Source organism: Wyeomyia smithii, chromosome 1 (assembly GCF_029784165.1).
Source record: "Wyeomyia smithii strain HCP4-BCI-WySm-NY-G18 chromosome 1, ASM2978416v1, whole genome shotgun sequence".
NCBI lineage: Eukaryota > Metazoa > Arthropoda > Insecta > Diptera > Culicidae > Wyeomyia > Wyeomyia smithii.
This window is the reverse complement of record NC_073694.1, coordinates 17,457,901-17,471,138: the sequence shown is the minus strand read 5'-3', so window position 1 is coordinate 17,471,138 and position 13,238 is coordinate 17,457,901. Positions and strand designations below refer to the sequence as shown.

General features: G+C 38.6%; 1 protein-coding gene across 1 annotated transcript; it reads left to right on the top strand.

Annotated features, from left to right (window-relative positions):
* Positions 1-4,286: 4,286 nt before the first annotated feature.
* Positions 4,287-4,894, top strand: LOC129716599 (protein TsetseEP-like). Its single transcript, XM_055666435.1, has 2 exons — positions 4,287-4,369; positions 4,495-4,894. The coding sequence occupies exons 1-2, from the start codon at positions 4,287-4,289 to the stop codon at positions 4,892-4,894; spliced, it is 483 nt and encodes a 160-aa protein (XP_055522410.1).
* The last annotated feature ends 8,344 nt before the right edge of the window (positions 4,895-13,238 follow it).

The following is a 13,238-nucleotide window of genomic DNA, read 5'->3' as shown; positions in this document are numbered from 1 at the left end:
TTTCCGATGTTGCTGTTACCCCTTAAAAAGTGGTACATAAATTTTGTTTACCCCTTGCTGGCAGACCAATTCTGACAGCTGAGCATAAATGTTTGGTGTAGTATATAAAAAGAGAATGAGCGAGAGTTTATCGCGTGAGCATGAGAGCAGGAGCATGCGTGCTTATTTTTCTTCTCTCTGCTGGGGGGTGGTGGTAAATGCTTTTCACTGTGCGGGTGGGAAAAGGACCAACAGAGAGAACCGTACTGAATACATAGCTATATCGTTGTTGTTGTTGTTGCTTAGCGCGGCAAGAAGGTGGGACAAATCGCGCTTGATGACACGTGACACTGCTCATCTATTTACCGCGCCGGGGTGGCGGTGGTGGCCACGGTTCAAGGGGACGCGGGGTTCAATTGCTAGCTACTTGTTACTGTTACTAGCAGTAGAGCAACGGTCGGTGGCCACTTATTCGAGGGAGTCAATTGCACAGACCGGTGATCGAGCACATGACGAAGGGTAATACAGCGTGGGAAACTTTGTTGCTCGATGGAATCTTCTTTAACATCACTCAAATTACTATACCCATTTTATAAGCTGTTATTGCTCATAACGTAGAATCGAATAATAATGCTGTTTAAAAAACTTCGGTATATACTAAGGACTGCGACTAATGGATGGGAAAGAGTAAACTTCGGTCAAAATATTTATTCATATCAAATGCTGCACAAATAAATATTTCTTTTCACCAAAACAGGAAACTCAAAGTGAATACCACTTTTTCTAATTTTTCTTCAAGGAAAGCTGCAACAGATATAATTCATAAGACTAACAATTCCGCGTTTTATAGCAAATACAAATAAATACAAAATCAACACGCAACGCCTCCTTCGGTTTGTGAACAAGCATGTACTCTGAAAGTTTGGCGTTCATTTACATTTGTTTTGTACATTCTAACATAAAAATGCTTATTAATTCATTCAAAGTCTCGAACAAATGAATTTTATTATGTTCAGTTAATACTATCTAATTTAACCACAATTTCAACTCTAAAAAACGCGTTTCAACGTTTATAGGTCATTTTTTGCCCTATTCTGGCCTCTTTCTTCTTCTTTTACACCTAAACGATTTTTCAATATTTCGAACCCTATTTAAAATACTACGGACGAATCGGTTGTTGTAATTCTGAAACTAATTGGGGATTGTTTGTTAGTTGGTTCAAATTAATTTAGGATCATGTTCTTGTTGGGTGGACCTGAATTCGTTTCTAGAATTTCTGAGCCTATTTTGGAATCATTTTTTCCCTTATTAGTTTCTGACCTTTAGAAATATTTTCAGTAATTTCAAACTTTTCGTTCAATCAGCTTGTTTTTTTTTTGTGAACATTCCATGTGTACGCAAGGAAAAGTAATGTTAACGCAACGAGATTCAACACAATTGCGTAGACGCAATTTTGAGTACAGTATTGTGTTAAAAGTTTCAGTTGATAAAGTAAATGGTACTTATCACGGGAGTCACTTCACGGTGAAATATTTTTTTCTAGATAACATCAGATCTCGACGTTTTATACATTTCTAAGAAATTTGGCATCTGAGCCAAATTTTTTTTCCATCAACCGCCATATTATCTTAGCCATTCATTTCTTGCAATAAGTTTTCGTTGGGAATTAGAAAATTGACTGTTACTGAAAAATGAATCCAATATATTTTATCATTATATCACAAATCAACCGATTTCTAAGACTTATTCCATCCTCGTGGTTAATTTCACCGTTCAAAACGGTCGTGGAATAATTCCTTGTGGAACGTCACTTTTTCCGTTTTGACTTAGATATAAATATTTTGGAAATGAAACCACAACCATCGGATTGGGAGGAGACTCTTTCAAGCACCGGGCGGATGCCGCAAGCACGGCTTGCCAGAATGGAGCAACTCGATGTTTTTTGTTACAAATAAAGTTAACCAAGCACCGAGTGATTGGCCATTGTATCTTTTAATCTAGTGCTAGGTTTGAACATCAACTACCACATAGCACTACGCCTCTTACATAACGAATTTCTGGATTTCAGGGGAATTATACGTGAAATTTCGATTCTAGAATATAACATGGCGTACCGAGCAGTATCTCGGCGACTTACACATTTCTTGATGATAGTGGATTCTGCTGTGGTAAGTTCTTTAGGTCTCTCTTAAACTCCTCAAGCTCAAAAATGTATGCGCTGGTTTTAACACGGCCTCTCTAGAATACTTTCTCCATCACGATACCTTAACAAAACAGAAACCAGAAATACTACTCTCATGATCTGCGCTCTATGTGTTTTGATAAAAACCAATAAGTTTTCTGGCAGCACGGCACTAGGTCAAATGCACTCTACAGCTTTATTACCTAATGCAACTGTCAAAAACGTAAACAAAATCGTTGGGTATGCTATTTAAAGTGCTGGTTGTGCTTTCTAAATGAGATAATCAAAGGTGATTAGTAGAGAAATATAAAAAAAATACCGAATATTCGGATTTTCGAATAGTGATTTAAACTAGACCTTGTCTAGGGCAATCCACTCTAATTATTGAGTAATTTGGTTTTTAATTTGCTCATTTAATCAACATGTTCTGTTGAATATTCGGCCGTCCGTCCGGCCGAATATTCGGCTGAACAGGCGGCCGAATATTCAACGAAACATAATAATAAAAGATAATAAAAGATGAGAAAAATTAAAAACCAAATAATTCTTGACTTAATATGACTTACCCTAGACATGCTCAAGTTGAAACCATTATTCTGTAAACTGCAAATTCGGTACTTTCCACAACAAAACTTTTTCCCAGCCCTATTATTCGGTGCAACGCTAGTGATTAGTGAAGAGTGTGAATCTATTAGGTATTTTCAATGTTTCAATGTTTTTTAGATACCCTACAAGATTGTGCGTACAAGCGGTCTCAGCTCAAAAGCACCTTCAATGGCACTTTTGATGTTGTTTTGATGCTAATGGACCAAACTGTTTCAATGTTGGTTCTGAAGTCCGCTTGAAAACTTGATAGTCTCCCGAAACTATCTTAAGACAATGAGAAACCTTTAACACAAGATTTAATGTAGTTGTAAGGATTAGTTTTATCGTGCAGTTGTATCCCCAACATTAAAAAGCGAATAACACATTTTGAAAAAACATGAATCTTAGAAGGCGTCTGAAAACCTTTCTAATACGTCTTAATTTGATTCATTTTGATGCAGTATGTTGCTGTGTAAAAAACTAATAAGCTTCGGTACGACTCTAACAAAACTTCCTTAAAATATGTTTACTGCTTTGAAGTATAGAAATTGTTACTTGGACATCGAATTCAGGAGCGAATTTTTTGGTAAGAATCACCACAGTTTTACTTGCTCAGAATTCAAGGTTCTTGCAATTCAGTAGAGAATAGTCAGAATTTGAGAAAGCAGAGCATGTTTCAACTGCTTGAGCAAAGGCATCTGAGCAGATATTATCTTCAGTAGAAAAGCAATGCTTGACATAAACGTCCACACTCTGCGTTACACATAAGATTAACCGACACTCTCGATTGAAGAGTCAAAGTAAATGCCAGAAGTAGAACCAAAGGAGGAAGAATCGGAGTAAGAACCGAAGAGAGAGAGCCAAAGCAATTGCCGGAGGAAGCGACAAAGCGAGCCAGAGACAGATCCAAAGGAAAAGACAAAGAAAGAGCCACAACAAAAGCCATAGGAAGAACCAAAGAAACAGCCAAAGGAAGAGACGGTGGGAGAGCCAAAAGAAGAGACCAAGCGATTCAAAGGAACAGCCAACGGAAAGGCCAGAGAAGGAAGCAAGGTAAGAGTCAAGCGAAGAGCCAAAGCAAGAACCGAAGCAACAGCCAAAGGAAGAGCCAAATGAAAAGCCCAAGAAAGTGCCAAGGGAAGAGCCGAAGGAAGCGACAAAGCGAACCATAGGAAGAGCCAAGAAATGAGTCAAAAGAAGGGTCAACGGAAGAGCCAAAGAGAAAGCCAGAGAAGGAGCCAAGGTAAGAGTCAAATGAAGAGCCAAAAGAAGAGCTAAAGGAAGAGCCAACGGAAGAACCGGAGGGAGAGCCAGAGGAAGAGCCAAAGAAAGTGCCAAAAAAGCCAAATAAAATGCCAAAAGAAGAACCGGGGGAAAAGCAAAAGGATGAGCTAGGATAATAGTCAAAGGAAGAGTCAAAGGAAGAGCCAAAGGAAGAGCCAAAGAAAGTGCTAAAGGAAGAACCGGAGGAAGAGCCAAGAAAGTGCCGAAGGAAGAACCCCGGAGGAAGAGCCAAAGGAAGAACCAAAGAAAGAGCCAAATGAAGAGCCAAGGAAAGAGCCATAGAAAGTGTCAAAGTAAGAGCCAAGCGAAGCGACAAAGCGAGCTACAGGAAGAGCCAAGGTAAGAGTCAAAGGAAGAGTCAAAAGAAGAGTCAAAGGAAGAGCCAAATGAAAAGCCAGAGGAGAAGCCAAGGTGATGAAATCAAATAAAGAGCCAAAGGAAGAGCTAAAATAAGAACCAAAGAGGAAGAGTCAAAAGAAAGAGCCAAAGGATGAGCCGAAGGTAGAGCCAGCGGAGGAGGCAAGGATAGAGTCAAATGAAGAGCTAAAGAAAGAGCCAAAAGAAGAACCGGAGAAAAATCCAAAGGAAGAGCCAAATGAAGAGCTAAAGAAAGAGCCATTAGAAGAGCAAAAGGGAGAGCCAAAGAAAGAGCCAAAGGAAGAACCGCAGGAAGAGCTAAAGGAAGAGCCAAAGGAAGATGCAAATGAAGAGTCAAAAGAAGAACCGGTGGAAGATCCAAATGAAGAGCCAAAGAAAGTGCCAAAAAAAGAACCGGTGGAAGAGTCAAATGAAAAGCCAAAGAAAGTGCCAAAGGTAGAGCCAAAGGAAGAGTCAAATAAAGAACGAAGGGAAGAGCCAAGGTAAGAGTTAAATGAAGAGCTAAAGGAAGAGTCATAGGAAGAGCCAAATGAAGAGCCAAACGAAAATGCCAAAGGAAGAACCGGAGGAAGAGCCAAAGGAAGAGCCATAGAAAGTGCCAAAGGAATAGCCAAATGAAGAGCCAAAGGAAGAGCCAGAGGAGGAGCCAAGGTAAGAGTTAAATGAAGAGCTAAAGGATGAACCGGAGGAAGAGCCAAAGGAAAGTGCCAAAGCAAGAACCGGAGGAGGAGCTGAAGGAAGTGCCAGAGGAAGAGCCAAGGTAAGAGTCAAAGGAAGAGCCAAAAGAAGAGCCAAAGGATGAGTCAAATGAAGAGCCATAGCAAGGGCTAAAGGAAGAACCGGAGGAAGAGCCAAAAGAAGAGCCATTGTGCTAGTTGGTCCACGAAGATTTCAGTTACGGGACAAGTGCTACTTCTCCCCGCTATGATTGACATCATAAATAGAAACTACAATGTTTTATCAGACACTGGCTCTCAAGCCCCAACTTAACTTCTAAGGAGATACCTAAACCTAAACTAAACCTAAAGCAATTTTCGTCCATTGTAGGTCGTGACCGTGGCAGGAACGAATAGTACGAAGAGCCGCTCGAGATATTCCAGCTCATTGCAAACCTTAAATACTTTGTTACTGAAGGTCACGGCCGGTTTACCAACATGTCCTACCAAGATGCGGTTGTGGGGTTTTCCACCTGGAATTCAGCTCGCCGATCGAATCGGAAATTAATTATTCCCAAAAATGTCATTGCCTGGATCGATACTCTCTGTTGAAAATTGAATTCCGTTTTTCAGCAATCTCAGGAGGTCACTTTTATTGTCAAAACATCAATTTCGTTTTGTTTTACAAAAATTCACGTGTTCATTTACACTCAGTGCATACTGATTATCATCACAGTAAGCTTTTGCATACTATCAATCGTTTCCAACACGCTGTAGTGAAAACTTCGTGTGGTCATTATCAACTTTCGCGAACGTGAGTGAAATTTTCATTGGTTTTCTGAAATTGTAACGCGCAAAAGACCTTTGGATACAAACTCTGATAAATGTTGTTCATATGGACCTATTTTGTATATGTTAATTAACCGAAATAAATAAAATGCATATTTTAAACGTGTATTTTCATCTTAACCTCATATATAGCTGTTTCGTTGATAAAGTGTTATCGTCCTTTCTATTCGTATATATTTTGAGTTCACAACTGAAATGAAATAATAAGGTCTCTTTGTCGACAAGAAGCCTCGATGTGAATGAGTGCAAGTGTCGAAAATCAATGAATGCACCAGTGAATGAAGGATCATAAATTTCTGAAAGATTACAGTGTTCATTACTGGTCAGTTCATTCTGATTTCTTTTTTCCAATGATATGTTGATGACATTCTGTCTAGAATTTTGTTGAGAGTAAACGGCGTTGAAATTTCAGAGCTCTGGCCTGAAGTTTTCAAGGAGCCTCAGGTGCTGCAATAAATACTAACACTAAGTGCCGAGTGGTGTTCGACGTCTCAACGAAAACTGAAGGATGATCCCTCAAGGTCGATAGATTTCATTTGCACAAGTGGGTGTGTTATAATCTCGACTTTTAGTGTCTTCCATTGAAATAGAAAATATTATTAGAATAAAAAATTAAAAGAAAAAACGTCTAATTTCTGATACAGTGCAGGTAAATAAAAAGTTTCTTAGGTAGAACTTTAAAAAATATGAAACATTGCAGAAGAAAATAAATATCTATGACGTTTATTTATTGAGATATAGCGTGTTCTATGTCAAGCCTCTAAAATTTAGTTTTTTCTAGTATAACTTTTTAAATATTTCTTTTTCAGAAGCATAATGTTCTAGACAAATATGATCAACATAAATTACAGGTTTCCTTCAAAGACAGCCTGTAGTTACCGTGCTGGATCGAAACCCGTACAGTATCGAAATCCGTACGCCTTGATGTTTTTCTTCAGTTTTAAGCATTATAAAAAAGAAAATTCATACGATAGTGTACAAGTCCGTTGAGCTGTTGGCCTTCAGTTAAATTAAACTATGCGCCAGTAGGCCATGAAACAAAAATATTAAAAATGAAAAATCAATCGTGTATCGGTTTCAGTTGTCATTTCGTTGTATCGTTAGAGAATTTACTAAGAAAACGTTCTCCAGATAAAGCGGTTTTTCGAGTGGGATATAAGTGTTTTACTCTGTGAATCTTTTTGAAATTGATGGAAAAGGTTAGTCTTTGTCATTTTCGAGCTGCATATTGTCTGGTAAATAGTGTAAATTGTTTTTATTCAACAAAAACTGTGCCGTACGGATTTTGATCCATGTTAATTGCTTGAATCGAAATCCGTACAGCGTGTGTATCATGCATATATTGTTGAACTTTCTTCTTGTTTTCAGCATATAATGAAAAAAAGAAACAAGTTTAAATATACGGCAAAAATTCCGAAGAAAGGTGACTGAGGTGCGCAAGGGAAAGTCGTACCGGGAAACTTCGAGAGGTCCCGGCGTTTCGGTTACTATGTCAAGGGGTGCCGCAACGAAACGCTACGAAAATTGCCTTATTTCAGCTGATATAAAAATTAGAAAACCGTGTGAAACTTTAGGAACCAATTTATCCTCAAAATATATTCATTCGTAAATTTAAAGATAAATTACAAATAAAAGATGTTCATTTTTGTACTTCTATATCTATACGGATTTTGATTTATTGATGTATGGACTTTGATCCAGTCCATATCGCGTGTGTGCGGATTTCGATTCAAAAGTGTACGGGTTTTGATTCAGACAAAAAACTGTGTACGGATTTCGATTCAAAACATGTTCTATTTAAACATGATTTTTTCGAGTTTCGGAGTGATTTTAATCATTTTGCTTGAAAATAGTGATAAAATATAAGTAGACATATAAGTGAACTTGTCTGTTTAAAGCAATTTCTTGATTTTATATTGACCGTCGAAGATTATAATGTGCTTAGGTGTACGGATTTCGATCCAGCACGGTATAATTATTTCACACAAAGCTAGAGTTTTTTTTGCGCAACTTCAATTATTCTAAACACTGTTTTTGGTTTACATCAACAGTTCAAGCACAAATGAATTGAGTTCGTACAATTGCCTTTTCGACCACTGTGCATCAGCTCCGAGTGCTCCGAAGCAACTTGATACTAATAATGTCATTTTTTGCAATTCAATAAACACAGAAAATAACTCTAATAAAGAAAGAGTACGGCGCGTATTCAACAAAAAAGTTATATCAGATTATTCGTAAGTGTTCAGTGTTTTTGTACCAGAGCAAATTCAAAGTTGATGTTTAAAATCTAAGTTTATTTCTTTCGGTAATTTCTGAACATCCTTGGTTCGATAAGTTCACAACATTTGTGAAAATCTGAATAAAATCTTAATAATATTGATAACTCTCAACTCGTTTTCGAAGTGACGTTTGATTACGCAAAGTTGCCAAATTCGCTTTTCGGTTCACACCACAAAGGTGTGACATAGAAACGTCGAATTCTCAAACAAGAATCTGACGGCTGGCTGTCTTAAAGCCCAATTTCTGTAGATTATTTGAAACTCAATAAAAATCAACCCCACTCATGTTTTGTTAAAAAAGAGATACTCCAAGATTGTATCGCAAAAAATAGGCGAATGTCTCCCTTTCCAGCGTAAAAAACTCCATTGTTCCCGAAGATCTCCACGCGACGGGACACTTCCTTCGTCGGAAAGAATAATGACGAAGAAGCCACCGAAGTTAGAATACACCAATAAATCATGCAAACGTTTTATTATTGCTTTCCCCCGCCTTCCCCACAAAAAAAACCTTCAGAGTACACGATTGATAGAATTGACTTTTTCGAACTCAATTTTCCACAGTACCAGCGGAAGACAGTCGCCTTATCTTCCGCCCGAATCGAATTGTACCAGTTCTGTTCACCCCGCGCCAAATCCTTCTTCGTTGTAATTTTGTTTGATATAAACCCTCATATTCATTACCGCACAATTAATTGTGCAACCCATATGAAGGTTCGATTCCAGGCTCAGCTTGTGGAAATAATAAGCTCCGCAATTACGCCGCTTGGGTACAACTTATCCCTAATGATCCCATTCTGGCTGACGCGAGAAGCGAACCCACTTGTGCACGTTTCTTGGGTTGAATCCTCTACACCGATTCATTAATTTAGGCTCTAATTAAAACGATCATTCAAATGTAAAGAGTGAAAAAAAAAACGCAACACATCCAACAATCGGTCTGCTCTACATTTTTCATTCGACACCAATCAGCAGGATTTCAAATGTCCTATTGTTCGCGTTACGGTCGCCATATCCCATCACTAGCAGAGCGGCATCCCCGATTCCAACCGAGCAGGCTACGATGTAATCTCTTGATTAAATAATAAAAAATAAAACGAGCGACCGAGGAAGCTTCGAATGTCGGTGCAAACAAACGCAACGCAACGCTTGCTTTGTTGTTACTGCGTACCTAACCTTCAGATCCTAGCATCGATATGTCGGTCGGTCGATTCGGAGCGCTACATCTAACCCCTGTATAAATACGGGTTTAATTATATTTCATTGTATCAGTGGCAAACCCCTCGCCGGTTTGAGGTTTCCTGGTGCGTCGTCCTTTTGCTTCCCGAAGACGATAGCTGGGAGGTACAGTAATTTATAATTTTTACTCTGATTTTTGTCACTTGCGCCGCGTGGTGCTAATTTCGCCGGGGTTTTTGAAAGCGTGTGCCCGGATTCGATCGCGATATGACTGCAGCCAACGAACAGAGTAAAGCGACGAAAAATTTCAATTTATTGCATTAGAAAAGTACACACGCGTCAGCCGACGGTGATCGCAATCAGTTCAATCTCCTTTTTCCGACTGACAGCCGGACCAGCAGCGTCGCTGGTAAAGGGGGTAGCTTGAGCGTGCTATTAGAACCAGATTATCCCCGGAATTAACTTGATGCGGTCGGGTGATAGTCAATGGGAACGGGATTTCGGTGGCCGTGTGTCCTCCGCGACAAACTATTATGTGAAAATCCTCCGATTGAACAGTCAATCACGTCGACGGTGCACGGGCACAGATTTACAGTGAGAAGCCAAGTTTTATTTTAAAGTTACTTTTTTACGTGTTTCATTTTTTTTTTTTTGGCAAATAAACTCGCACTGAAAATCGCTAGAAGTAAGAACGAGAAAGAAAAAGAAATCGATTCCCAATCAGGCTTGGAAATGGATAAAAATACGGAATAATTCTAAATCAAGCGCTGAACCACTGGAGAATGCTTCTGAAAAAAAAATAACACAAAAAAAATGGTACTAGATCAGGTTAAAAATTAATAAATACATTTTTGAAGGTTCAGCAAAAGCCATGAAAAAAAAGTGATCACAAACTAGGTATAAAATACCTCACACGTGCTTCTAAAGGCCATAAAAGCCCAAAAAAGAAAATAATCCGAAAGTTGGCTTAAAACAAATGAAAACGCTTTTAAAGGCCGAAACAGGAAGTTGAGTGCAATCGATTTCACTTCAAAACCACCGAAAAACCCTTCTAAAGGCCAGAAAAAGCCAATATAGAGAATGATCCCAAAATAAACTCAGAATAGCCAAAAAACCCTTCTACGGGCCAGAAAAAGTCAAAATAGAGAAAGATCCCGAATTAAACTCAGAATGGCCGAAAACCCCTTCTAAAGTCCAAAAAAGGCCAATATAGAAAATGATCCCAAATTAAGCTCAGAATGGACGAAAACCCTTTCTAAAAGCCAGAAAAAGCCAAAAAAGAAAATGATCTCAAATTAAGCTCAGAATGGCCGAAAAGCCCTTCTAGAGGCCAGAAAAAGCCAAAATAGAAAATGATCCCAAATTAAGGTCAGAATGGCCGAAAAGCCCTTCTAAAGGCCAGAAAAAGGCAAAATAGAAAATGATCCCAAATTAAGCTCAGAATGGCCGAAAAACCTTTCTAAAGGCCAGAAAAAGCCAATATAGAAAATGATCCCAAATTAAGCTCAGAATGGCCGAAAAGCCCTTCTAAAGGCCATAAAAAGCCAAAATAGAAAATGATCCCAAATTAAGCTCAGAATGGTCGAAAAGTCCTTCTAAAGGCCAGAAAAAGCCAAAATAGAAAATAATTCCAAATTAAGCTCAGAATGGCCAAAAAGCCCATCTAAAGGCCAGAAAAAGCCAAAATAGAAAATGATTCCAAATTAGGCTCAGAATGGCCGCAAAACCCTTCTAAAGGCCAGAGTAAGCCAAAATAGAAAATGTTCCCAAATTATGCTCAGAATGGCCGAAATGCCCTTCTGAAGGCCAGAAAAAGCCAAAATAGAACATGATTCCTAATTAAGCTCAGAATGGGCGAAAAGCCCTTCTAAAGGCCAGAATAAGCCAAAATAGAAAGTAGTTCCAAATTAAGCTCAGAATGGCTGCAAAACCCTTTTGAAGGCCAGAAAAAGCCAAAATAGAAAATAATTCCAAATTAAGCTCAGAATGGCCGAAAAGCCCTTCTAAAGGCCAGAAAAAGTCAAAATATAAATTGATCCCAAATTAAGCTCAGAATGGCCGAAAAGCCCTTCTAAAGGCCAGAATAAGCCAAAATAGAAAATAATTCCAAATTAAGCTCAGAATGGCCAAAAAGCCCTTCTAAAGGCCAGAAAAAGCCAAAATAGAAAATGATTCCAAATAAGGCTCAGAATGGCCGCAAAACCCTTCTGGAGGCCAGAAAAAGCCAAAATTGAAAGTAATTCCAAATTGAGCTCAGAATGGCCAAAAAGCCCTTCTATAGACCAGAAAAAGCCAAAATAGAAAATGATTCCAAATTAGGCTCAGAATGGCTGCAAAACCCTTCTGGAGGCCAGAAAAAGCCAAAATTGAAAATAATTCCAAATTAAGCTCAGAATGGCCGAAAAGCCCTTCTAAAGGCCAGAAAAAGTCAAAATAGAAAATGATCCCAAATTAAGCTCAGAATGGCCGAAAAGCCCTTCTAAAGGCCAGAAAAAGCCAAAATAAAAAATAATTCCAAATTAGGCTCAAAATGGCCGCAAAACCCTTCTGGAGGCCAGAAAAAGCCAAAATTGAAAATAATTCCAAATTGAGCTCAGAATGGCCAAAAAGCCCTTCTAAAGGCCAGAAAAAGCCAAAATTGAAAATAATTCTTAATTAAGCTCAGAATGGCCGAAAAGCCCTTCTAAAGGCCAGAAAAAGCCAAAATAGAAAATGATTCCAAATTAGGCTCAAAATGGCCGCAAAACCCTTCTGGAGGCCAGAAAAAGCCAAAATTGAAAATAATTCCAAATTGAGCTCAGAATGGCCGAAAAGCCCTTCTAAAGGCCAGAAAAAGCCAAAATAGAAAATGATTCCAAATTAGGCTCAGAATGGCCGCAAAACCCTTCTGGAGGCCAGAAAAAGCCAAAATTGAAATTAATTCCAAATTGAGCTCAGAATGGCCAAAAAGCCCTTCTAAAGGCCAGAAAAAGCCAAAATAGAAAATGATTCCAAATCAGGCTCAAAATGGCCGCAAAAGCCTTCTGGAGGCCAGAAAAAGCCAAAATTGAAAATAATTCCAAATTAAGCTCAGAATGGCCAAAAAGCCCTTCTGAAGGCCAGAAAAAGCCAAAATAGAAAATAATTCCAAATTAAGCTCAGAATGGCCGAAAAGCTCTTCTAAAGGCCAGAAAAAGTCAAAATAGAAATTGATCCCAAATTAAGCTCAGAATGGCCGAAAAGCCCTTCTAAAGGCCAGAATAAGCCAAAATAGAACATGATCCTTAATTAAGCTCAGAATGGCCGAAAAGCCCTTCTAAAGGCCAGAATAAGCCAAAATAGAAAATTATTCCAAATTAAGCTCGAATGGCCAAAAAGCCCTTCTAAAGGCCAGAAAAAGCCAAAATAGAAAATGATTCCAAATAAGGCTCAGAATGGCCGCAAAACCCTTCTGGAGGCCAGAAAAAGCCAAAATTGAAAGTAATTCCAAATTGAGCTCAGAATGGCCAAAAAGCCCTTCTATAGGCCAGAAAAAGCCAAAATAGAAAATGATTCCAAATTAGGCTCAGAATGGCTGCAAAACCCTTCTGGAGGCCAGAAAAAGCCAAAATTGAAAATAATTCCAAATTAAGCTCAGAATGGCCGAAAAGCCCTTCTAAAGGCCAGAAAAAGCTAAAATAGAAAATGATCCCAAATTAAGCTCAGAATGGCCGAAAAGCCCTTCTAAAGGCCAGAAAAAGCCAAAATAGAAAATGATTCCAAATTAGGCTCAAAATGGCCGCAAAACCCTTCTGGAGGCCAGAAAAAGCCAAAATTGAAAATAATTCCAAATTGAGCTCAGAATGGCCAAAAAGCCCTTCTAAAGGCCAGAAAAAGCCAAAATAGAAAATG

What these genes read in the sequence shown, in the direction of transcription:
- LOC129716599 (XM_055666435.1), top strand. Translation starts at nt 4,287, where the DNA reads ATGAAGAGCCAAGGAAAGAGCCATAGAAAGTGTCAAAGTAAGAGCCAA. An exon ending in GAGCTACAGGAAGAGCCAAG is followed by an intron (nt 4,370 to 4,494) that starts GTAAGAGTCAAA and finishes AGAACCAAAGAG; the next exon opens with GAAGAGTCAAAAGAAAGAGC.